The sequence below is a fragment of the Cuculus canorus genome, chromosome 12 (genome assembly GCF_017976375.1).
Source record: "Cuculus canorus isolate bCucCan1 chromosome 12, bCucCan1.pri, whole genome shotgun sequence".
Taxonomy (NCBI): domain Eukaryota; kingdom Metazoa; phylum Chordata; class Aves; order Cuculiformes; family Cuculidae; genus Cuculus; species Cuculus canorus.
Genome location: NC_071412.1, coordinates 8053440 through 8074654, shown reverse-complemented (window position 1 = coordinate 8074654; position 21215 = coordinate 8053440). Strand labels below are relative to the sequence as shown.

General features: G+C 44.0%; 1 protein-coding gene across 1 annotated transcript; it reads left to right on the top strand.

Moving 5' to 3' along the window:
• The first annotated feature begins 1810 nt into the window (after positions 1 to 1810).
• Positions 1811 to 20993, top strand: TICRR (TOPBP1 interacting checkpoint and replication regulator). The gene is made up of 22 exons (XM_054078028.1): positions 1811 to 2506; positions 3684 to 3969; positions 4588 to 4829; positions 5077 to 5323; positions 5837 to 5972; positions 6700 to 6842; positions 7560 to 7772; positions 8383 to 8531; positions 9286 to 9380; positions 9736 to 9829; positions 10000 to 10079; positions 10399 to 10641; positions 11191 to 11287; positions 11526 to 11595; positions 12295 to 12435; positions 12911 to 13001; positions 13504 to 13565; positions 14298 to 14453; positions 15161 to 15318; positions 15515 to 17807; positions 19177 to 19290; positions 19635 to 20993. Exons 1-22 carry the CDS (start codon positions 1877 to 1879, stop codon positions 19751 to 19753), a joined length of 5859 nt encoding a protein of 1952 aa, XP_053934003.1. The 5' UTR covers positions 1811 to 1876; the 3' UTR covers positions 19754 to 20993.
• The last annotated feature ends 222 nt before the right edge of the window (positions 20994 to 21215 follow it).

The following is a 21215-nucleotide window of genomic DNA, read 5'->3' as shown; positions in this document are numbered from 1 at the left end:
GCCTCTCTGATCTGCAGGGCTTCCTCCACCCTGTGTCCCTGGTGTGATCCATCCATACTCGGCTCACTTCTGACTGCTAACACCTGTGGGGCAAGATGTGCTCCAAGACCTGCAGGGAGATGGTGCCTGAGAGTAAAATGGTCGATGACAACCCAGAGTCTTTGTCCTCCAACTTCACAGACATCAGCCACTGTCCAGAAATGTTGACCCTACATCTCTTCACCCAGCCGGGTTCTGGGCTGGCCTTGCTGTCCAAAGGGAGGCTCAGGGAGGAGATGAGCCCTGGGGTGACATCGCCCTGGGGTGACATCTCCTCCAAGTCTGCAGAGCCTGCTGGGCAGCTGGAGGGCACCTGCCTGTCCCCATCTCACCTGCCCGAGGCTGTCTGGTTGGTGATGGGGCTGCACAGGAGCTGGTTTGCAGACTGCCTACCCATGATGCCAAAAATGTCAGCAAATAAACTCTCTAAAACTCGCTTTGGAGTTTTAGAAAGCAAGCATCCTTTAATCAGGCCTGGGCGACAAGAGGGAGCGATCTCCATCAATCATGTACAGTGAAACAAGAGCTGGGGACAGAACGTATTTCCCACTCACACACATATGGATAAATTTTCCCAGAAATCTTATGCATATTCTATTACTTACCAAGGGCTAATTTAAATGTTGTTATGAACTTCACAACACTCAAATCTCTTGTTAATTTGGAGCTTTGGAGCCAGCTCTCCTTGCATTTGAGATAGAGAAGGGCTGCAAACAGAGGTGATCAGAGCAGACACCTCTGCTCAGCACAGACCACACTGAAGACAAGGCGTTATCATCTCCAAAAGAATGAAGAGTGTGACAGAGAAAAACACTATTTGAAAATAACTTATTTTAAGAAAACCCATGCCATCAGAGGGACATTTTGTCTAACTTCCAAAAAATACAGTTACTTGGATGAAAACTTGGCTCTACTTTAGCTTAAATCAAAGTACTTTTTCCCCATCATAAGAAGGATATGAAACTCTTGGAATGGGTTCAGAGGAGGCCACAAAGATGATCCAAGGGCTGGAGCCCCCCTGCTATGAGGACAGGCTGAGCAAGCTGGGGTTGTTCATCCTGGAGAAGGCTCTGGGGAGACCTTATAGCAACCGTCCAGTAGCTGAAGGGGCTACGGGAAAGCTGGGGAGGGACTTTTTACAAGGGCACGGAGTGACAGAACGAGGGGGAATGGCTTTAAATTGGAAGGGGAAGATTTAGATTAGATATTAGAAGAAATTCTTCAATATGGACATTGCCCCCACGCTGGAGGTGTTCGAGGCCCGGCTGGACGGGGCTCTGAGCAACCTGACCCAGCGGGAGGTGTCGCTGCCCATGGCAGGGGGGGAATGGATGATCGTTAAGGTCCTTTCCAACCCAAACCATTCCGTGATTCCATGACTCCACTCTTTGCAATGGGAACAACTCCCCCTCGCTCCCCTGCAGCCCAGGCCCACCATCGTCGCCGCGGTGACGCCACCACGGTGGGAACGTCACCGCAGCGTCACGCGCGCTCCGCCGGCTTTAAATTTTAAACCTATGCTGCGGGTGGCTCGGCCACGCCCCTCCCATGACGTCACACCGCTCCCGCCAATGGGACGCCGCAGCCGGCGAATCAGCGGCCGGCACAGCTTCTTCCTCCCGCCCCCTTCCCGCTCAGCCAGCGCGGGCGCCGCACTACGCATGCGCGTCCCTCCGCGGCGCTGACCAATGGGAAGTGCGAGTCGGGCGGGGGGGCGGGGCGCGCGCCCAGCGGCGGCCAATGAGCGCGGCGGGGCGGGCAGGGCGCGAGCGGCGGGACATGGCGGCGGGCGGGAGCTGAGGGGCCCGGCGGCCGGGCAGAGAGACGGACAGACAGCATGGCGTGCTCGCACAGCGTGGTGTTTCTGCTGGACACGGCCAGCCCGGGCCGGCGGGCGCGGCTGCAGCGCGGCGCCCTGCGTCTCCTCAACCATCTGCGCTGCCGGTTCGGGCCGTGTCGCCTCCGCTGGGCCTTTCGGTTCCTGGACTCGCTGGGGGGCCGCGTCGGGGCCTCGCGGGGCGGCGGGTTCCGCTCCCCCGGGCCCCGCGCCTGGGCCCGCTTCGAGGAGGAGCTGGCCGAGCGGTTCGGGGCGCCCCGAGCCCTGCCCGGCCCCGCGCCCCGCGCCGCCCTCACGCACGGTGGTATCAAGGAGACGCTGCTCGACTTCCAGTGGGACCGCCCGGAGATCGCCTCCCCCGCCAAGCCCCTGCGCGGGAGCCGCGGGGGCGGGCCGCCCCCCCGAGAGCCGCCCGAGGGCTTCGTGAACGCCGTTTTCCTCTTCTCGCCCTGCCCCCACTCGCGCAGAGAGCTGCGGCGGTTCGTGTCCGGGAGCGAGGGCTCTGCCTCCCCCTGCCAGCCGCCCACCGTGCAGGAGCTGGCGGAGAAGCTGCTGCCCAGGAGTGTCCAGGAGCTGATTGCCGAGCAGAAAATCACCCTGTTCTGGGTGGACACTGCTGAGTGGTCTCAGGTAACGGGAGCGTTAATGGAAGCGTACGGCGCGGCTTTCGGCCGTGAGTGCTGCTGCTTAGTAAGAGACATTAGTAAATAATTGATCTCTTACCTTCTGAAAGGAGGTTGTAGAGAAATGGGTGCTGGCCTCTTCTCCCAAGTGACAGGGGACAGGACAAGGAATGGGCTTAAGCTGCGCCAGGGGAGGGTCAGACTGGATATCAGGAAACCATTTTTCACAGAAAGGGTCATCGAGCACTGGAACGGCTGCCCAGGGAGGTGGTGGAGTCACCATCCCAGGAGGTATTTAAAAGATGGGTAGACACGGTGCTCAGGGACATGGTTTAGTGGCAGATAGGAATGGTTGGACTTGATAATCTAAGAGGTCTTTTCCAACCTAGTGATTCTGTGATTCTTAGCGTTTTTTCATTTGCCTTGGTGGAGGTGTTTAATCTAGCAACAGTTTGGACGGTTCTATAGACTGTGTTGATGATAAATGCTAATTAAACAGTTGCAAAATATCTCTGAAAATGAAGATATTGTGCACCCTAGTGTCTGTCAAATTAGGCTGTAGATAGGTATCAATCTAATGAGCATTCAGGATCATACAGTTTCTATGTGGTCTCCTTAATTGTTATCTTTTCAATTTATTACTATTTGCAGTAATATTTTTCCTGTATTCTGTGCTACTCTTCTGCATAAGAACAGAGAGCAGTGCTACGCTGTAGGCTTTGAGCGGTAGGGAAAGTCTTCAGTAACTGCCAGGTAATCTTATTCATGAGGAGGCTGAAGACTGAAGTGGTAGTCATCCACGTGGAGAGAGAGAGATGTATCAGCAGCTGAGTAACAGTATCGTGTTTATTGTGGGCTCATCTTGTTAGGTTTGAGTTAGGTGTTAAAACTATTCAGAATTGTTAATAAGCAGCCTGATAGTTCAGGTGTATAGATACTAGATTCAAAACCCCTGGCTTGAAAAGATGTGCTAGCTTTTAATTCCTCTGGAATCGTGTTTTCTTTGTTGAGTACCTGTGAAGGGTAATAAGGTCCATAAAAACACTTGGAAAGCCCTGTGTTTAGGTGCATTATATACATTTTGTATGCCATTTTTTTCTAAAAGCATACAATCTTCATTTGTTCGGATGGAGGTTACCTCACTGCCAATATTAACTTTTTACTTCTCTGTTACTTTATTTCAGGTGAATGAATCCCCAGATCATGTTGGATATTGGACAATGTTTGAACTGCTTCGTCAGATAGGAGGCACCATTTTGCCATCTGAAACCTTAGTGCAGTGTTTGAGTCACCACAGGGCAGATCTTGCTTGTGGTTTTCTTGGAGACGTGAGTTCCCCAGTGCCACAAACTGTGCCTTGGACCAAGCTTCTACCGCTGGACACGACTTTGAACTGCTTGTTGTCAAAGCCCTCTGTATTGCAAGCAGTATTCCCTCAGCAAGAAGGAACGCTGTTTCTCAGCATGCCTGGTAATGAAAAAAAACCCAAACAAAATAGATGTGCGTGGTAATAACTGTGCTCTCTTGTGCAGTGTCCTTGATGAGCTTTCCTTGTGAACAGTATGCATAGAAGTAACTTCAGATATTTAAGAGCCTAAATTTAAAAAAAAAAATCCAGAAGTCCTGGATGTGTTTGAGTTCATCTCGTATGAGAGCCATTAGCCCATGTTTCTGATTTACTCTTTTCAGTTTTCCATGCTTCCGGAAGTTTGGATGCATAAACTACTCTTTGGTCCCGCCTTATATAAGTCTTATATAGGTGTAGACCCAGTTCTTATACGTGCTTTGTCTCTGCTTTGGTTTAGCTAAGAACACAAATAAGCCCTTTCAAAAGAAAACAGATTAACTTCAAAGCAATGTGCAGTGGTCATTGGCTCCTGCTTTTGTCATCCCTTTGTGCACTCAGCTTCTTGCGAACTTGAGGAGGTGGTGAGTTCTGCAATACGCTCGCTGTAGAACTATTCCAAATTTAATCTGGGAACTTTGAGAGGTTTTTTTTCATTGAAATTGTCTCTTCATCTAGATGAAAAACCCATTTTACTTGCTTTAGGAATTTATCTTATCTTGCTTTATCTTGACTTTGAACAGGAGGAAAGAAGCAGGAAAGCTGTGCCGTGATCCTAGAACCCCTAGCCATGAGCCAAAGACGACTGCATTGTCCAGTCAATATTTTCCTGAAAGGCAGCTTGACGGGTTGGAGCTTGATGCAGGCTGACCACTTTCTTACAGAGAGCTGGATATTGCACAGCTCGCAGGCTGAGCAGGCAGAACATAACAGGTCACTGTTTCATCATCTATTAAGGAGTCTAGCGACTGAAGGACTACACATGGTAAGTCTTCCTCTTTGCCTTAAACTAATAACTTTTCTGAAATGAGCTGTGACAAAAGGAGTGACAGTGTATCATGTTGCAAAGACAATAATAGTGGTATTTGTTGCACTACAAATTGCTCATTTGGAGCTAAATTCAGAATATTCTGTAGGAGACCATTTAAGTCTATAGCCTGTTTGTAAAGTATCTGTACTCTTTAGGTCTCTGTATTTCTAGATAATGTAAACTTATCTTTTTTTTAATGTAGGTTGCTGAGGTATCTCTATATGAAACTTGGTGTCCCTGTACTGCTGTTTTATCACCGCTTTCAGAGAGTTCTGCAGTTCTGACTGTACTTGGTACGGAGAAGACTGCTGAAGTTCAGCGATGCAGTATTCTTGAAGGAGCTGTAGTGGAGAAGTGTTCCCAAGACAATGCTCCTTGCCTCCCAGATGTTGTGAACAGTGTGTTGAGTAAAATTAACACATCGGTGGAAGATTCTCTGGCCAGTGTGGGTAGGTGTTAGGAAATGCAAAACTTATTCTGATCAGGAGATGATCAAAATTGGAGTGGAAGAATCCAAAGCTAGTGACTTCCTCAGCATGAGTGTCTCATTTCTGTCACTTGTTCCATTTGTTTTGTCTTTTGTGGCTCAGGCCTTGTGATGTGATGCACAAATCTGCACTGGAGTACCTTTCTGTTTTATTGTCACAGCTTTAGTTTCCATTGCCTTGTAGGTGAAGTGCAAGTATTTGTGTTTGGGGTCAAATTTTTAGAATGAGGTGTCCTAAAATGTGTCACATGGGCTATCTATGGCCAGCAAAGCCTTTGGGTGTAGCTGCGAGGAGGCTGCTTTTAGCTCACTTGTTTTATGTTAGAATGAGTCTTCTGAGTCTCCCTGCCCGATGTATTGGCTGTTAAATTGCCTCTCCAGGAGCAAAGTTTTGGAAACCTCTGCTTTAGAGCATCTGTGAAGGCAGGGACCTTCTACTCTTCATTTAGTTTCCTTCTAATTTTTTTGTGCACAGAAGAAGAAACTCCTTTGCCAGAGTGGGTCCAGCGGGAACTGTCCCATACAGGGGGCTGGCATCCTTCAGCGCTTGAAGCATGGTATCCTGCATCAAATGCTTGTGGAGCCAGCTCAGATCTGATGGAGTCATTCAGGTATTTTTCTGAAACATATCTCTCAGTAATAATCAAGGATTTCTGCTTCCCTTTAAGGAGGGAGTATGGCTGTAGCATTGCTCAGATTTCTGTAACAATTAAATGATCCTATTAGTGCATTTATTTCTGTACTCATGTGCTTTTGCTTCATTATGTCTGGGTGCATAGACAAGGGGAACTGAGAACTTGGGTAGCAATTTGCATGGATTAAGATCCTGACAGTTTCGGGAGTGATATAGGTGACTTAAAATGACTGAAACTACTTGTGAAAATGTCAGGCTTCGGCTCTTTCTCTAGTATGATGAGATCCACTGCAAGCTACTGAAGATAGTGGTTGGTATTTAGTACGAATGAATAAGCCTGCTTTCTTCAAAGAGCTTACTGAGTGAAACATAAAAAAAGCCTAATGTAGGATAGCTTAGATAGCACAAAACTGCTCATGTAGTTCTGTGGCATGGGTCAGTGTTGTATCCATTGTACATAAGGCATCTCTTGTTATGCTTACTTCCAGCTTGGTGTGACCCTTCTAAAAGCGTGATTTAGGGTTTTTGTGTCTTTTAAGTAAGAGTTTTTTGGAGAGCAGGCATTGGAAGAGCATAGTGTTACTTGCATTATGTTGCTCTGGCCTGGCACCTAGAAAAACCTGGTTCTTGTCCTCTGGGAACAAGGGATATGCTTCTTGCTCCCATCTCTTTTGATAACTGGATTGAATGGCTCTTTTATATAGGCTCCTGCAGGTTCCTTGTGTTAATGGGAAGGATGATGCAGACCAGTCTAAAATGGAACTCTCAGAAAGTCTGTCTGAGCTGTACCAGAGAAAACTCAGTGAAATATCTGCTGCAGCTGGACCAGGAAATAACAAAAAAAGACGTATGTATACTTCAGGATTATATGTTGTCAAAGATGATAAAGATGTCTCTGCAGACCTTTTTTAATACATGATCCCTAGAGAACTGTACTTTCCAGAGTAGTGGCATGCTTTAGATATTTTTTAGTTAAGAGACAGAATCATTTACATATCAGCATTAGGGTTGTCGTTTAGTACAACACAAATGACTCTAACTCAAGGCTGCGCAGTGACCTACAAAACTGTTAAAAAGCAGCATGCAGAGCTCTGCAGTTTCAGTAGCTGTTGAAACAGGGGCTACTCCAACTACTAGTAAATATTGCAGCCTTTCAACTTTGTTCTGATTTGAAGAAATAAAACACTTCTAGAAGAGTGTCATCGTTGCATTTCAGTACACCAACCACAGGTGATTATACCCTGACCCAATGTATCCACAAGTCTTGCTCTTGTCAGCTGCTTCTATTGCTGTGATATAAGATTGCTTCCTGTATTTGTTACTTATGATTATATGTACGTAAATTATTATGCAGAACAACAATTTTTACTTGGAGAAGTAGCTGCCTGCTGTGCTGCCTGTATGTATATTTCATGGAGAAATACAAACCTTTCAGGATGTTTTCTACTAGAAGGTTACTAATCTCATGTGACACTAACGCAGAATTCAGTATTATGGTCTGCTGTAGGTGGAGTTCCTGCCCCAGTGTGTCTGATGGTAGAGCTTCCTTTTTGTCACATTGCAGGTGGAGTTCCCCGAACTCCAGTCAGGCAGAAGATGAAGACCATGTCCAGATCTCTGCAAATGCTCAACGTAGCAAGGCTGAATGTAAAAGCTCAGAAGTTTCAACCTGATGGTGCATCACCAACAGTGAATGAGAAGGTTCCACAGAAGCTTTCAGCAAAAAGATTGGATGAAAAGATGGAAGAAAAGGAAAAGGCACTTAAAATATCCATAGGTGTGTTATCAGTCCTGATATTTGTAAGAAATCATAGGGGATTTTCATGGAAGGGAGGGAGCAGGAAAATGATGCAATATTAGGTGCTAGGGAGCAGAGCAGTGTTTGGATTTCTGTATCTTCAGCTTGGCCCAGGGTGGTGGGATTTTTTACAACCTTATCCCAGATACTTTCTATAAATATTTACCACCTAGAGTTAAACTACTCCTGCGGTTCATATCCTGCCTTCTCTCCATCTGAAAAAAAAACCCCAAAAACCAATAAGGAACTGTATTTTTTCTTTTTTTAATTGACCAAAGAAGTAGAGGGAAGCACCCATAAAGATGTAACTGGAAATACGGTCATGTTTACTAAATATGCAGATGTAAAGGGAATTTCTTGACTGCTACAGTAACCAGAAAGCTTGCTGCTTGGAACTAAGCGCGTATCATTTGTCAGGGGTCTGGACCTAGTACTGCTTCTGTTTAGTGTTCTGTGGTCTGGATGTATCTTTGCTGGAAAAAATCTCTTTTGATGACCCCCTCTGCTTCCCTCTTCAGATGGAATGAGTGTTTTATCAGTAAGGATGGGTGGGCAGGCTTTTAGTTAACTGAGACTGTTTCCCTTGCAGACTTTAAAACTGAAGAGGAACTGCAGTCCCATTTAATTGCAAGCTACCAGATGGCTATTGCTGAGGGAGTTCTTTCATCTGTGTGTGCTCAGAATATGATCGTGGCCATTAAAAAGTTCTTGAAAGTACAAGATGACAAAGAGAAAGAGGTAGGTAAGAGCAAGTAGGTAGGGTTGTTACTGATCTGGAAACTAAAGCTTTTACTATTTCAAGTTACCTTACCTTACCTGAAGCTTTTATGCACAATTGCACGTAACTGCTTCTATTTGTGCTGACATAATGGTGGAAAAAGTGTAGATAGTTGTAAAGAATGTAGGAGAATCTATTTCAATTATCAGTGTACACCCTTGCTACAGATTGGAATTCAATCTGAGGTCAGTGTAAAGGAAAGAGACATCTGTTGCAATTTCACTTACTCAAAGACAGTACTTTAAAAAAATGTTTTGGCAAACCATATTTTAAAAAAAGGTGCAACTTCTTGTTTTGCCTGACATTGCAAATTTAGGCCTACTACTTCTTCAGGAAAGTAAAATAGTTCAAGGTATTTCTTACAAACTTCAACACTTAGAAAAATTAACACTACTTTATTTAGAGTAACTCACTGAAACCCAAACTGGTAAACTTATGAGTAGTTGAAAAAAATACTGTGAAAAACAAATCCTTAGTTACTGAATAAGGCCTGGTGCTGCAAGTGAGTGACCTGTTCTGTACTTTGAAGCTTGAAGTTCTTCTATGTCTCATGTTATGACTTTACTACTGAAAGAAAAATATAATTCTTTTCCTTGAAGGAGAAGAAAAAAATTGAGCTGTTTCCAAAAGAATGGGTTTAGAGGAGGAGGGGGAACTTGTCCTGCAGACAGGGAGGAAACTTGAAGTTTTTGCTGTAATTCTGTGCCCCTGCAGGTGGCCTGTGTGGAAAGAGTCAGAAACCATCTCCTGAAGACCAGCAAAACACTCAGACAACAGCATGGCTTACAGAAGGAGACCAAAGTTGGAGAGTATGGGACATTCTGCTTACTTCAACTTCTGAGATACTGTGGAGTTAGTTAGCAATTTTTAATGGTGGCTTTTTTTGTACAAGTGGAAAATTATTTACGGAGAGTAAATATTCCAAGGAGAATTTCTGCTCACAGCAAAACCACTTCATTAAGTGCAAATATACATATGCTGTGTGATAAGCATTGCAGCCTATATCTGAAATGAGGCATCTCTCCTGCCACCAAAATGAAATGCTAACCAAATTATGCTGTCAAAAGGAGCCTATTCCCCTCCCATTGCTTTCTGAGCATACCTTTTGCAGTAAATATGCTGTTTTCACCAGAAAAAGGCAGTGAATGATTACTTTTTTCTTAGATGCCGACTTCAGGTATTTTTGCGCCTTGAGTTATGTCTTCAGTGCCCTTCACTGCAAAGCAACACTGATGAAATGGAGCAGCTGTTAGAAGAGGCAAGTAAATTATAGACCACATTGCATTTCTGGAAGGCACTAGAAATGCAGACCTGGAACTTGTAGTTTTCCCTTTATTTTACTGTGATGCTTTATAGTCCTTGCTAAAAAAATCTTGTCTTGCAACTGTCACAACTTAATCTGTTTTCCCACCTGACTTTCTCTTCCAGGTGACAGATATGCTCCGCATTTTATGTCTGACTGAAGACCCAGGGTATCTTACAAAGTTTCTAGGGGAAATATTAGAATTGTAAGTTCTTTAGGAATTATTTAAGTGTGGGGACTGGGGACTGTGGTTTTGGTTGGATATCATTGAGTAAAGAGAAATCTACAGCTTTGATTTACTGCATCTTTGTAATTTTCAGAAATTTAGACACATTCTGTTTGTTACGCTTATCTTGATGGAAGGAAAAGCCAATAAGCAAGTTAACGAATGAGGAAAAAACTGATTTTTCAGATGTTTTTTTAATTGACATTTAAGCATGTAGACTTAGTTCAAACATTGGGATTGATACACTGGCAGTTTTGTGGAGGATTGTGTTCGATGTGGATTCTTTCTGATGCTTTAGGTATATGAATTCTATACCGAAGACCCTTGGAGATATTTACTATGGTCTTGGTACACAAATACCCCCGAAGCTGGCATCTCTTCTGCCTTCAGACTTCTTCAGTGATGATTCTGTAACTCTGGATAGCAAATCTCCAAGCCTTCCACCATCTTTATCATCTGCCTTAACTCCTAGCACTGTTTGCCTGCGCACTGAGAGTGATCAGCTGGAGGAGCTGCGCACCAGATCTGCCAAAAAGAGAAGGTAATAATTCCAAAAAGGTTGCAGCCCAAGCTGTGCCTGAGGAATTATTTGAACTACAGCTCAGTCATCTTTGTTTCTCTTGCTGGATAGTTACTTGGGCAAGCTGGCATCTGCTGAGAGCTCTGCAAGCCTGAGAGAAATATTAAAGGCTCCCATTTTTCATTTTAACTTGCCATGAAAGTGTAGTCTTGATCCTGCATGTGTATCTTGTGCACAAGTAGAGTTCATGAGCATCTTCCATAACATGCTGTGCAGAAGGTTATTCTGTATTGTTAAAGTTAAAACTGCCAGTTACTGTAGACCTCTGTATTTGAGATCCTGTGTGCGCTTTAGCAAATTGTGACATGGGTTTTAATACCAACCTTGTTTAAGTATAGCTAGTTATATTGTAAATAGTCTTTCAATGTTGTAACATAAATGAGGTACCAACACAATACACAATCTGAATTTAGGTAAAGACTGCATATCTCTAGAGTCAAACCTAAGTTTAATTGGTTGATGACTATGCTTCTGATCTTATTTTAACTTAAATTTTGTATACTTTCTAAGGAATAATGTATTAGCCAGACACAGGAGCATGACAGAAGCACCACAGAACTTGCGTCAAATTGAGATTCCCAAGATAGCCAAGAATCCCATCAGAAAGGTAAAACCCTTTCAAAAGAATTGTGTGGGAGTTGCTTCTGCATAGATGTAGCAATGTTGTGAAGTGATACTTGAGTTGCAAAAACTCTTGCTCTATATTCACTTACAGCCCTGTGTCAGCTGTTCAGAGATCAAAATTGTTTTGATTGAAATGTGTGGTTCAGACAATACAGTTAATATACATGATTACTAAACACAACATTAAACTGCTGGCAAGGCTAACTTCTTTTTTGTTTCAGGAGAACTTGCGTTCTTACCATGCCACCGAGAAGGCCCAACAGATGCCCTTGCCGAAAGAGGCAGTGCAAGGTATATTGACTTCTAGCTTTTCCCTGGAAAGGTGCGTCTTCAGCATGTGTTCTCCCTGTAAATTTTAGTGAGCTGCGATGAAATTATGCTGAAGCATGCTGGAAATCTGAAGGAAGCTTTGCTGAATTCCTTAAAAACGTTGAGGAAAAAATCACTGTATTCTGTGTCCCCTTCTGCAGAAAACTGAAATCACATATCCTGAAAAAAAACCCTCTCCATTCTGCCTCAAATCTTGCAATTATTTCAATTTTCTCTGTCCTAAAAAGAAACTGAGGACAAGAGTGAACTTCTCTATCTGGAAACAGCATAAGTCCATGCAAAATACTTAATAAAATTAAATCCCATGTGTTCTCTGAACCAGTGTGTGCTTCAGTTAAAATTTTGTAGCTCACTTAATGTAGCTCCATCAGGGACACTGGCTGACTGCTTTTTCTGTTATGGCATCTTCTTGTAGCTTATTTTTGGAATAATGCAAATAATGCAAGTTTGTAAGAGAAGTCCAGGATGGATTTAGATGAGCATTTGTTCCAGTAGCAGAAAACCCATTTTCCATGCTTTGTGGCCTCTAAAAATTGGGTTTTTTTCTGTGGTGGTACATGATATTCCCATCTCTAGTGGCCCAATAAAATTACCTTCCTGTCTTGTGTTTTTTCCTTTTTTCCTTTTTAGTCTAATTTCTTGCTTTGTCTTGCCTCGCAGAGGTTACAAAGGTAAGGAGGAACCTCTTTAATGAAGAGATAGTATCACCATCAAGACGATCTATGAGGAAGATGCCTAGAAGCCAGTCAGTATCTGCCGTGGAAGGCTTAAGATACAAAAGCACTGATGAAGGCACTAAAGGTGGGATATGACTTGCACATGTAGGTTTACTGTGGAAAAGCTTTTGCTAAAATTCCTATTCTTGTGTCCTCAGCCTATGAAACAATTAATTATGGTATGTTTTTAATGAAGGAGAAAATAACTTAGATCATTGCTGCATTGTTTTGGGGGTGAATAGGATGGTGTTGAAACAAACTTATTTTTTCTGTGTCTCAAAGAAAACCAATATTAAAAATGCTTGATTAAAAAAGGATCTGTGAATGGAAGATGAAGAATGGAAGTTACTTGAGTAGGTTAACTGTGTCTGACAAAGTCAGTACTGTGGGAGTGGGAAGGAAGCATAGACGCTGGACTCTGAAATGATAGCTTATGAGTGCTGGGAGACTGATGCACAATGATTCTATATTGGGTGTCTCTTAAAATGAAGACTGTACAACACTGTTTGTCCTAACTGCTTTATAATTGTGTGATGTTATATCTTTTGCTTGATTTTTAGATCACCGCAAGTTATTGACCAAGAGAGTTGCAGAAACACCACTACATAAGCAGGTCTCCAGGAGACTACTACATAAACAGATCAAAGGCCGGTGAGTAAGCTCTTTCTGAATTTCTTCAATACGTAATGGATGTCTAATTAATGGCTACCAGCACAAGAACCAGGTATCTTCTTTGTGATCAAAGTGTCAACTTCACCTAAGGCATAAAGAGAAACAGTTCTGTTGTCCAAGTAGGGAGAAATACTGTTTACTTCGTGTAAGTTGGAGTGCTTTATTTCCTGCAGCTAACTTCTGTTTAGGCTCAGTTGCTGTTTTGAGGGCTTCTGAAGAAAAGGCCTGTGTTGTATTTTGTGGACCTCAGGCTGACATATAGCATTTTCTTCCATGTAGAACTCTTACCTATATAGTTAAAGAGCTACTCATACTCAATACTATGTTAATAGGCAAGGTCCTTGCTAATTCCACACTTAGAGCAGCCCGCAAAACAATATATTGGTGTAGAATAGAGTACAGCTTTTCAGTATATGTGGTATATTCTGTTTTTGTACATGTGAACAGTATGCTAAGTCCAAAATTTCTGCTGTTTCTAAAGGTCTTCTGATCCAGGTTGTGACACGGGTGTTGTAGAAGAATCTCCAGAGAAAATCTTAAATGGTAAGCCCTGATTTTTGATTAAAGGTGGTTGTGCTGTGTTGTAGCTTGTAAGAAGAGCTTCAATTTAGGTAATTCATGTAATACAAAAGTATTGTACTATTCTGTTCGTGGAGCACAGCCTCCTCTGACAACCACTTGCTGCATAGTAGAAGTTAAGAAAGAAAAGTAGATATTAATTCTTCTAAATGAAAATACACAAAGGACCTTGCTGTCAAACCCTGTTGTCAAACCAGCACATGCAGGATTTTTTTAATGTAACTTCAACATGTGCTGCAACCCTAACACTGCTCTGATTTCTGCTGCAACAGAGAGCCACCCGGCTCTGGGGAATATCTCAGTTACATTGGCTACTGTTGTTTCTTATCCCTGGGAAGTAAGAAAACAGCATGGTTGGGCAAGCAGGAAGATCATGGGTCAAAAGGGACAGGAAAATTAACTGGGTGTAACTTAAATTTAACGTGGCTTTCCATATAATTGCTAGAGAGGGATGACAGTAATAAAGAATTAGAGGGGGCATCATGATTTGGAAGGTGTTTTGTATGCATTAATTAATATTAGAAATCCCCGAGACTGTTGAAGCTTTCTTCTTCACACACTTGCCTCCCTACGTGAAATAGCTGTATGGAAGTTTTGTCTTAAAGTGTGTTGTTTTCAGTTACAAACTGTTCCTGAAGATGTTCCCATTGTTGAGGGACAAAGAAGGCACAAGCTGCAATGCCCTTACTTTTTCAGAAGCAGGTTTGAGAAGAAGTCCACGCATCAAACAGCTGTGTTTGAACAGGACCTGCTCTGGTGTCTTCTATTCTGCTACACAGCCCGGCTCACAAAATTCACAGCAAGTCCATCAGGGACAAGAAGCGGAGAGTGGTACATTGCAGGATGCAGAAGGTACTGAATTGGATTTGAGCAGGCTGATACTGCTGATCTGAAAAGCTGGCAAGGGTAGCTCTAAGTTTGATTTGATTTGGCTCTACAAGAGACTAAGAAGCAAAGAGCTATCATGTGATGTCTTCTGTAGACAGAAATTCACCCTCTGTAATTATTTTTGAATCGGGAATTTGAATTTGGAGGACAGTAAGGCAGCTGTTTCTATGATGAATACATTGGCAACTTAAGAAACCAGTCAGGCCCATCTAACAGTGTTGCTGATTGGCAGTTTGCGTTCCTTTAAACACAGTGAAATCCCTATAAAATACGGGACAGAGATCTACTTTCAGTCTACTGTGTGGCAGCATAAAGCAATGACTGATGGGATCTTCTTTGTTGGCTTTCTCAGTAGGATTATTAGCTATAAGAAGTGACATTTAGTTCTTTATGCTTAGTCGTGAACCAGGGCTTTAAGCTACAAGCTATAAATAGAATAAGATTCTGAGCTATTTTGTACTTTTTGTCTGCTAGACTACTCTATCTACAGTTGAATATTAGTTTCATATTGGGAAATAATAATTCTGGTGAAGCTTTAAGATTTGGCTAGAAAAGAACATGCCAGGGCTATAGGATTTGTACGCTACTTATCCATACATCTGAAATGATGGAGCAAATTGTTTGTGGCAGGTTACTTGGTGTTAGTGGAATTGTACTGTTCCGCTTTACAGGCATTAAGCAACGCTCAGAACGTTCCACCGTCCAGACTCCCAAGAGGTTTTTCTTTGGCGCAGTCACTGACATGTGTAGTCCTGCAGTGAAGCATTCACCTGGAAAGAGGAGAATAAGAAAAGATTCCTTACACTTAGAGGACCTGACTACCTGTCAGGTAAAAATGCTCACCTCTTTTTCCCTATCCTCTTTTTCTGTTCATATTTAGTGAGACACACACATCTTAAATTTGCTGTTTCTGATGAGTCTAATCAAATATTTTTTGTATTTTAAAACTTGAAAAGTAAATATCGAGGGAGGTAGATAATACTGGTGAAATAGAATAAGCGTGATTCTTTATTTTTCCCCTGCAGACTCCAAGAAAAACACCCCATAAATTTGCCCAGAAGCCACTGAATTCGGCCAGTAAGCCACCAAGGAGATCACCTCGCCTACTCCACAGGACACCACAGAAGCTGGATCAGACTCCTGGCAAAAGTGTAGCTGCTAAGCACAGTGCAGCTAAGTGTTTGGGAAAGTACTTTTCTCGTCCTGTACAAAGGGTCAAATCACCATCTGCCTTAAATAAAAGTAAGAGTATTCATTTACTACAAGTGGCTTCTAAGGACTGTTCTCCAGCAAAAAGACTTTCTTCTCCTTGCAAAGATGCGGGCTTACAAATGGCAGAACATGCAGGGTTCACAGTGCTCAATGCATCATTATCACCTCTGACAGATTCAAATCCGGCTGCCTCTTCCTCCTCTGCCGTCCAGGAAAGATGTTTTACAGAACTGCAAACTCCAAGACGTTCCTTGAGATCCCTCTCAAAATTAGTATCTCCAGTCAGTGCTTGGAGGCAAATCCTCCCAAAGGAAATTGAGGTGCAGTCAGATCCCTTATCTCATGCAACTGAAAGTACTCCCAAGAAGACTGAACACCCAGGGTCAAAATTGTGTACCAGCCTAAATGCAGAAACGTTGCAGCTCGCTGTGAGGCTAGAGTCTCCCTCCAGTTCTCCTTCCCATGAAAGTTCCACAGACACTGCGGCAGTTGGCTCTCCACACCACATGCAGGCTAGGAAGTCTGACTGGGAACTTAATGCACCTAAAGCATCTCTTTTAAAATCCCCAGGTATTCCTGGCACTTCACTGGTGTCCCTGCCTCACACATCCAAGCAGGCCAAATGTGAACAAAATTTTGGAGAGGAGAACTTTACGTTTGCATGTGCAACACCTTCCAAAAATAAGGACAGTCATCATGATGGTGGTAACTATTCCATAGAAAGCTTCCAGCATTGTCGGTCCCGAGTTACTGAAAATATCCCTGTATTGGAGAAAAATAAACAAATGAATGTAACATCTCAAAAGTCTTCTCCAATAGAGGACCCAGAAAACTTAGAAAAGCATTTGTCTCCAAAGCCTTCTGCTGGAGAGGAGGCACATGGACAGAAAGCTGAGATGGAGTGTGAGCAATTGAATACGGAGAAAAACTCCAGTGCAAACACCTGTGAGTCCTTCTTAAGTGGCGCTCAAATAATTAGTGATGAGTTAGAAGCAAGAACCCTGCTGGGAGAAGAATGTGTGGGGGTGAAGACTCCAAGTCTTAAGATACACTCCCAATTTGCCCTGAATACTTCGCCTCCTATACCAAAGTCTGCTCCTGCCTATTCTTTACGCTGCACTGCGGACAGGAGGCAGCGGGAGGCTGCAGCACGGATGGGAAATCCTGAACTTCCAGCCAAGTTCTCTGCTTCTAAAGGTCGCTCCAAACCGCCTTCTGCTAGCCCACCAACTTACGAAGTTGAACTTGAAATGCAAGCTTCAGGCCTGCCCAAACTTCGTATTAAGAAAATTGGCTCTTGCTCATCGCTGGAAGTTCAGCCTGAAGGAAGTGCCAACAAACCCAAGGGAGGAGAAAGCCCCGTTGGTGATCTTGCTGGAACGTGGTGTAGTAAGCACCCGGGAAAACTAGCAGGTGCTTGTGTTTCACCGTCCAGCTTTCGCTCATTCCACAACACACCTGCAAAAGGGGGAGGACAGACCTACATATGCCAGTCATACACTCCAACAAGCTGTGCCTCTAATGCCACCTCCCCGTCCCCCTTAGAAGCAGGAGTTCCCTGGACGCCTTCTCCAAAGCAGAGGGGGAAGACTACCCCTGATGCTATCAAGGATTGGCCTCGGAGAAAGAGAGCAGCGGGAAGCACTGCTAACACTAGCTGTGGTCAAAGTGAGAAAAACACTGATGAACAGAAGAGAGTATCAGCAGGCGGAGAAGGAGGGATGAAGACCTCGGAGCACTGCAATAGCAAAGTAATAAATACTCTTGGGGAATTTGAGCTAGAAGGGGTTTACAGGCTCCAGGATCAGGCATCTCCTAGTGACTCTGAACCTAGGGCTGAGGAGGACTCTGCCATGGGAATTTTTGGCTTGAAATCTCGTAAGCGGGTCTTCAGGTACCTATCGCCTGAAAAGGAGGAGAATCGTGATCGCAAGAGATGTTGCACTGATAGTTGCAACTTGGATCTCCCTGGCATTTCCACAGATGAGTGCAACAGAAGCAAATCAAGGACAGACACTGTACTTTCTGAGAAACCAGGAGCATGTGCGCTCGTAACTCCTGAGCAGCACAGTTGTGTAGGGGATGATGATGTCTTCCTTTTGTCAGGTAAGTTGAAATTCAGAGTTGTATAAAAATGTGGGGTAATAACTAATAACAAAGCTGTCTTCTATCTGAGTATCCAAGGGAGAGAGTGGGTTGTGGTGTGGAAGTAAATTATGTAGAAAGGCAGATTAGATGTGAGGAATTCATCAATGGAGTATTAATGATAGGGGAGATAACAGAAAAATCTGAAAGGATGGGAGGCTGGAGGAATTGAAAGGAAAATTTGAGAACTTGGGAAGATCACAATCGCATCCAACTGCTGTCTTGTAAATAGTAAGAACTCAAGGGTGAATAAAGGTGGTGTCAGGTACACAGAGTGGAACGTAAACTGTGACTTGAGGGAAGCGATAGATCTTTTATTGCAGTATGTGTTGAAATTAGACCAGGTGATTTACTGGAGTTTGTGTTGATGCTGCCGGCTGTTTCTGCCCAGCATCCAGCACAGAAGTAAACAGTGTTAAGTCTAAAGCTTGGCTTCTTGAGTACAGACTGGAGCCTCAGGAGGTTAGTCCTGGGGATGTTGGTATTTATTGGTGCCCATGTTCTGTCTACCTGTGGTGGCTGGCCCGTTGAATGTGGGTGGCTGAAATGATTGCCTTGTAGCAATGTTGTTGTATTGGTAAGTATTGAAGTTTAAACTACTTTGCTTTTGCTGGGGGTGCAGATGATTCAGCTGACCTGGGTGAACCGAGCTGTCTCAGCTCTGTGACCAAGGCCTTAAACCAGTATTGTTCCAGAAATTGCATGTTACTGAGGACTATGGCAGATGGTCTATAGTCATTGCATGCCCTGAAGCATTGACATTCAGGATCTGTCTCCTCTTGCAAGGAAAGGCTAGTTTACAGAGGTAGAATAAAGCAGGTCAAAAGAGGCGATTCTCCACCTCTATTCTGCTCTTGTGAGACCCCACAAGTTGGGGGTGTTCTACCTGGAGAAGAGAAGGCTGCAGGGAGACCTTATAGCAACCTTCTAGTACCTGAAGGGGCTGTGGGAAAGCTGGGGAGGGACTTTTGACAGGGGCATGTAGTAATAGGACAAGGGGCAATGGCTTCAGATTGGAAGGGGGAAGATTTAAGTTGGACATTAGGAAGAGATCCTTCATGATGATGAGGGTGGTGAGACACTGGCATAGGTTGCTCATGGACATTGCTGCTGCACCATCCCTGAAGGTGTTCAAAGCCAGGTTCGATGGGGCCTTGAGCAGCCTGACCTGGTGGAAGGTGTCCTTGCCTGTGGCAGGGGAGTTGGAACTGGATGATCTTTAAGGTCCCTTCCAACCTAAACCATTCTATGAAAGGCTGTGTATACGAGACTTACCTAAAAGCTCTCTTGAATTGTCAGTTTGCTGCAGCATCTCACTGTGCTTCTCCAGGCTCAACTCCACCACTGAAGAGCACGCTCTCTGCTAGCAGCCTTCTAGCACTGACCCAGTCTCCACTGCTGTGCCAGGGACAGACACCGCCGTCTCGCAGGACGTGTCCCCGAGGTAACCACCTGTGCTGTAAGGGGAGGCTGGGCTCGAGCAGAATAGATTTGCTCTCTGTTTGCATACAGCTAAGTGAGAACAAAAGCATACTCTGCTAGAGACTGATCTTTGTGCAGGAAGCCTGTGGCTGTATCCACCACTTCTGTATTCAGTGTCTTCATTTCACCTGCTTGCAAGAAACTTGGCATGAACCGGGAAGTTTAGAAGGATAGCAATGGAGAAAGAGTAGCTTAGTAGGAAGTGCAGCTTACTGTTCTTGTTGTTTCTACTTGGTATTTGGCTTCTTGGAGTTACCAGTAAACTTTGGCAAAGCGTTGCTTTAACTGGCTCTTTCTATTTTGTAGACGAGGAATCTGATGCCTTCCACGTTACTTCAAACTGGGAGCTGTCTCCATTCCCCATCATGGCTTCCAGGAAGCGTCCCCTTAGCAGGACTTACTCACGGAAAAAGCTGCTCAGCTGAAGTTTGGAGCCAAAACAGTATGGGAAACTTTGTATTATTCCAACTGTACAACATTTTTTTTGACAAAGACCTTATACTTGGTGCCGGTCTGGAGCTCTCCTGTGAGAGAGTGGATGCAAGCATGTGACATTGGAAATAAGGACCACTCTAAAAGGGTTTTTTTAACCTCAATTGTAGCATCTCTCCATCCATTCAAATCTTGGCTCGGACTTTCTGACGCTTCTCCTGCATGTGATAACTGAATTCTGCAGTGAAGGTTCAACTCTGCTAGGCAGAGAATTGTCACTTTTCTACAGCTTTCTTGTAAAATAAACTGATGTGAATTTTCATTGTGTCACTTAATCAGAAATGTGGCTGTAGCCCAAGGAACAGGGAAGAGATTTGGGGCTGCAGGAAGAAAGGTCCTACAGGTAAATTGGTACAAAACAAGCTGCATGCCCTTGCTCTGTATCTTGTCCTGATACTAACTGGATCCCTGTTAGCTGCATCCAGTTTGCCAGCTTAGTGCGAGAGTAACAAGGAGATTAATTCTGATGCATTAATGAGTATATTACTCCAATACCAGACAAATGCCAAAAGACAACTTAGCTGGGAACAAGGAATGGAGTTCAATTCTCCCTCTTTGTAGATCATGAATGGTGTAATTGGTGCATTGGCTTAGGGCTGTTGCCGGTTAAGCAGATCAGTACAAGTGCTGATGGAGTAACTTTGTTGTCTTTGCAAACTTGCAGTGGGCCAGAGAGGACTGCCTGGAGAAAATTCCTTCAGAGGTAAAACTTGGATGGAATAACTGGAGGTGACAGTTCAAAGACTGATCAAACACAGAACAGTTGCCTGTGAGACATGGGGCTAGGATAAAGCTTATGGAGACAGCAGGAACTGCGCTTCAGTGCCTGAAACAGTCTACAAGGGGCTAAAACTGTGTGTTATCTTGGAAAGGCTGAGTTTTTTCCTTTCTGGTAGCAAACGTCTGCATGGCAGATTATTGGGGAAGTCCTCTCACTGTCTAGTTGAATGCACAGGAACAAAGAGCTATAAAGATGGTTGAGGTCCTCCCAAAATCAGGCATGGTAAGGCAGAAGCTTGTTGCATGGTTTTAAGGCTCTGAGGAGCTAAATGGTATTGAATGGGGTTTGTTTTCTGGAAACACTATTGCAGAGTGGAGGAACAGTGTGAATGTTTGGCTTGTGGGAGAAGTGCACCTGCTTTGGGGATGTGGACTGATACACAAGCATGGACCTCCAAGACTACTATTTGCTTCCAAGTGGGATGGATTCCTCTTGTCTCTGCTGATCTGTTTTCAACAGCAGAAAATAAAGGCTTCCAACTTAAATCTTGTGTAGCTCAGCTGTACCTAGAATCCTCGGTAATGTCCCCCCTCAAAACACACCCCTACAGGAAAGATGAAGTATGTAGGAGGATGATCATAATGCGCTGCCTACATTAGATCCTGGCTTTCAAC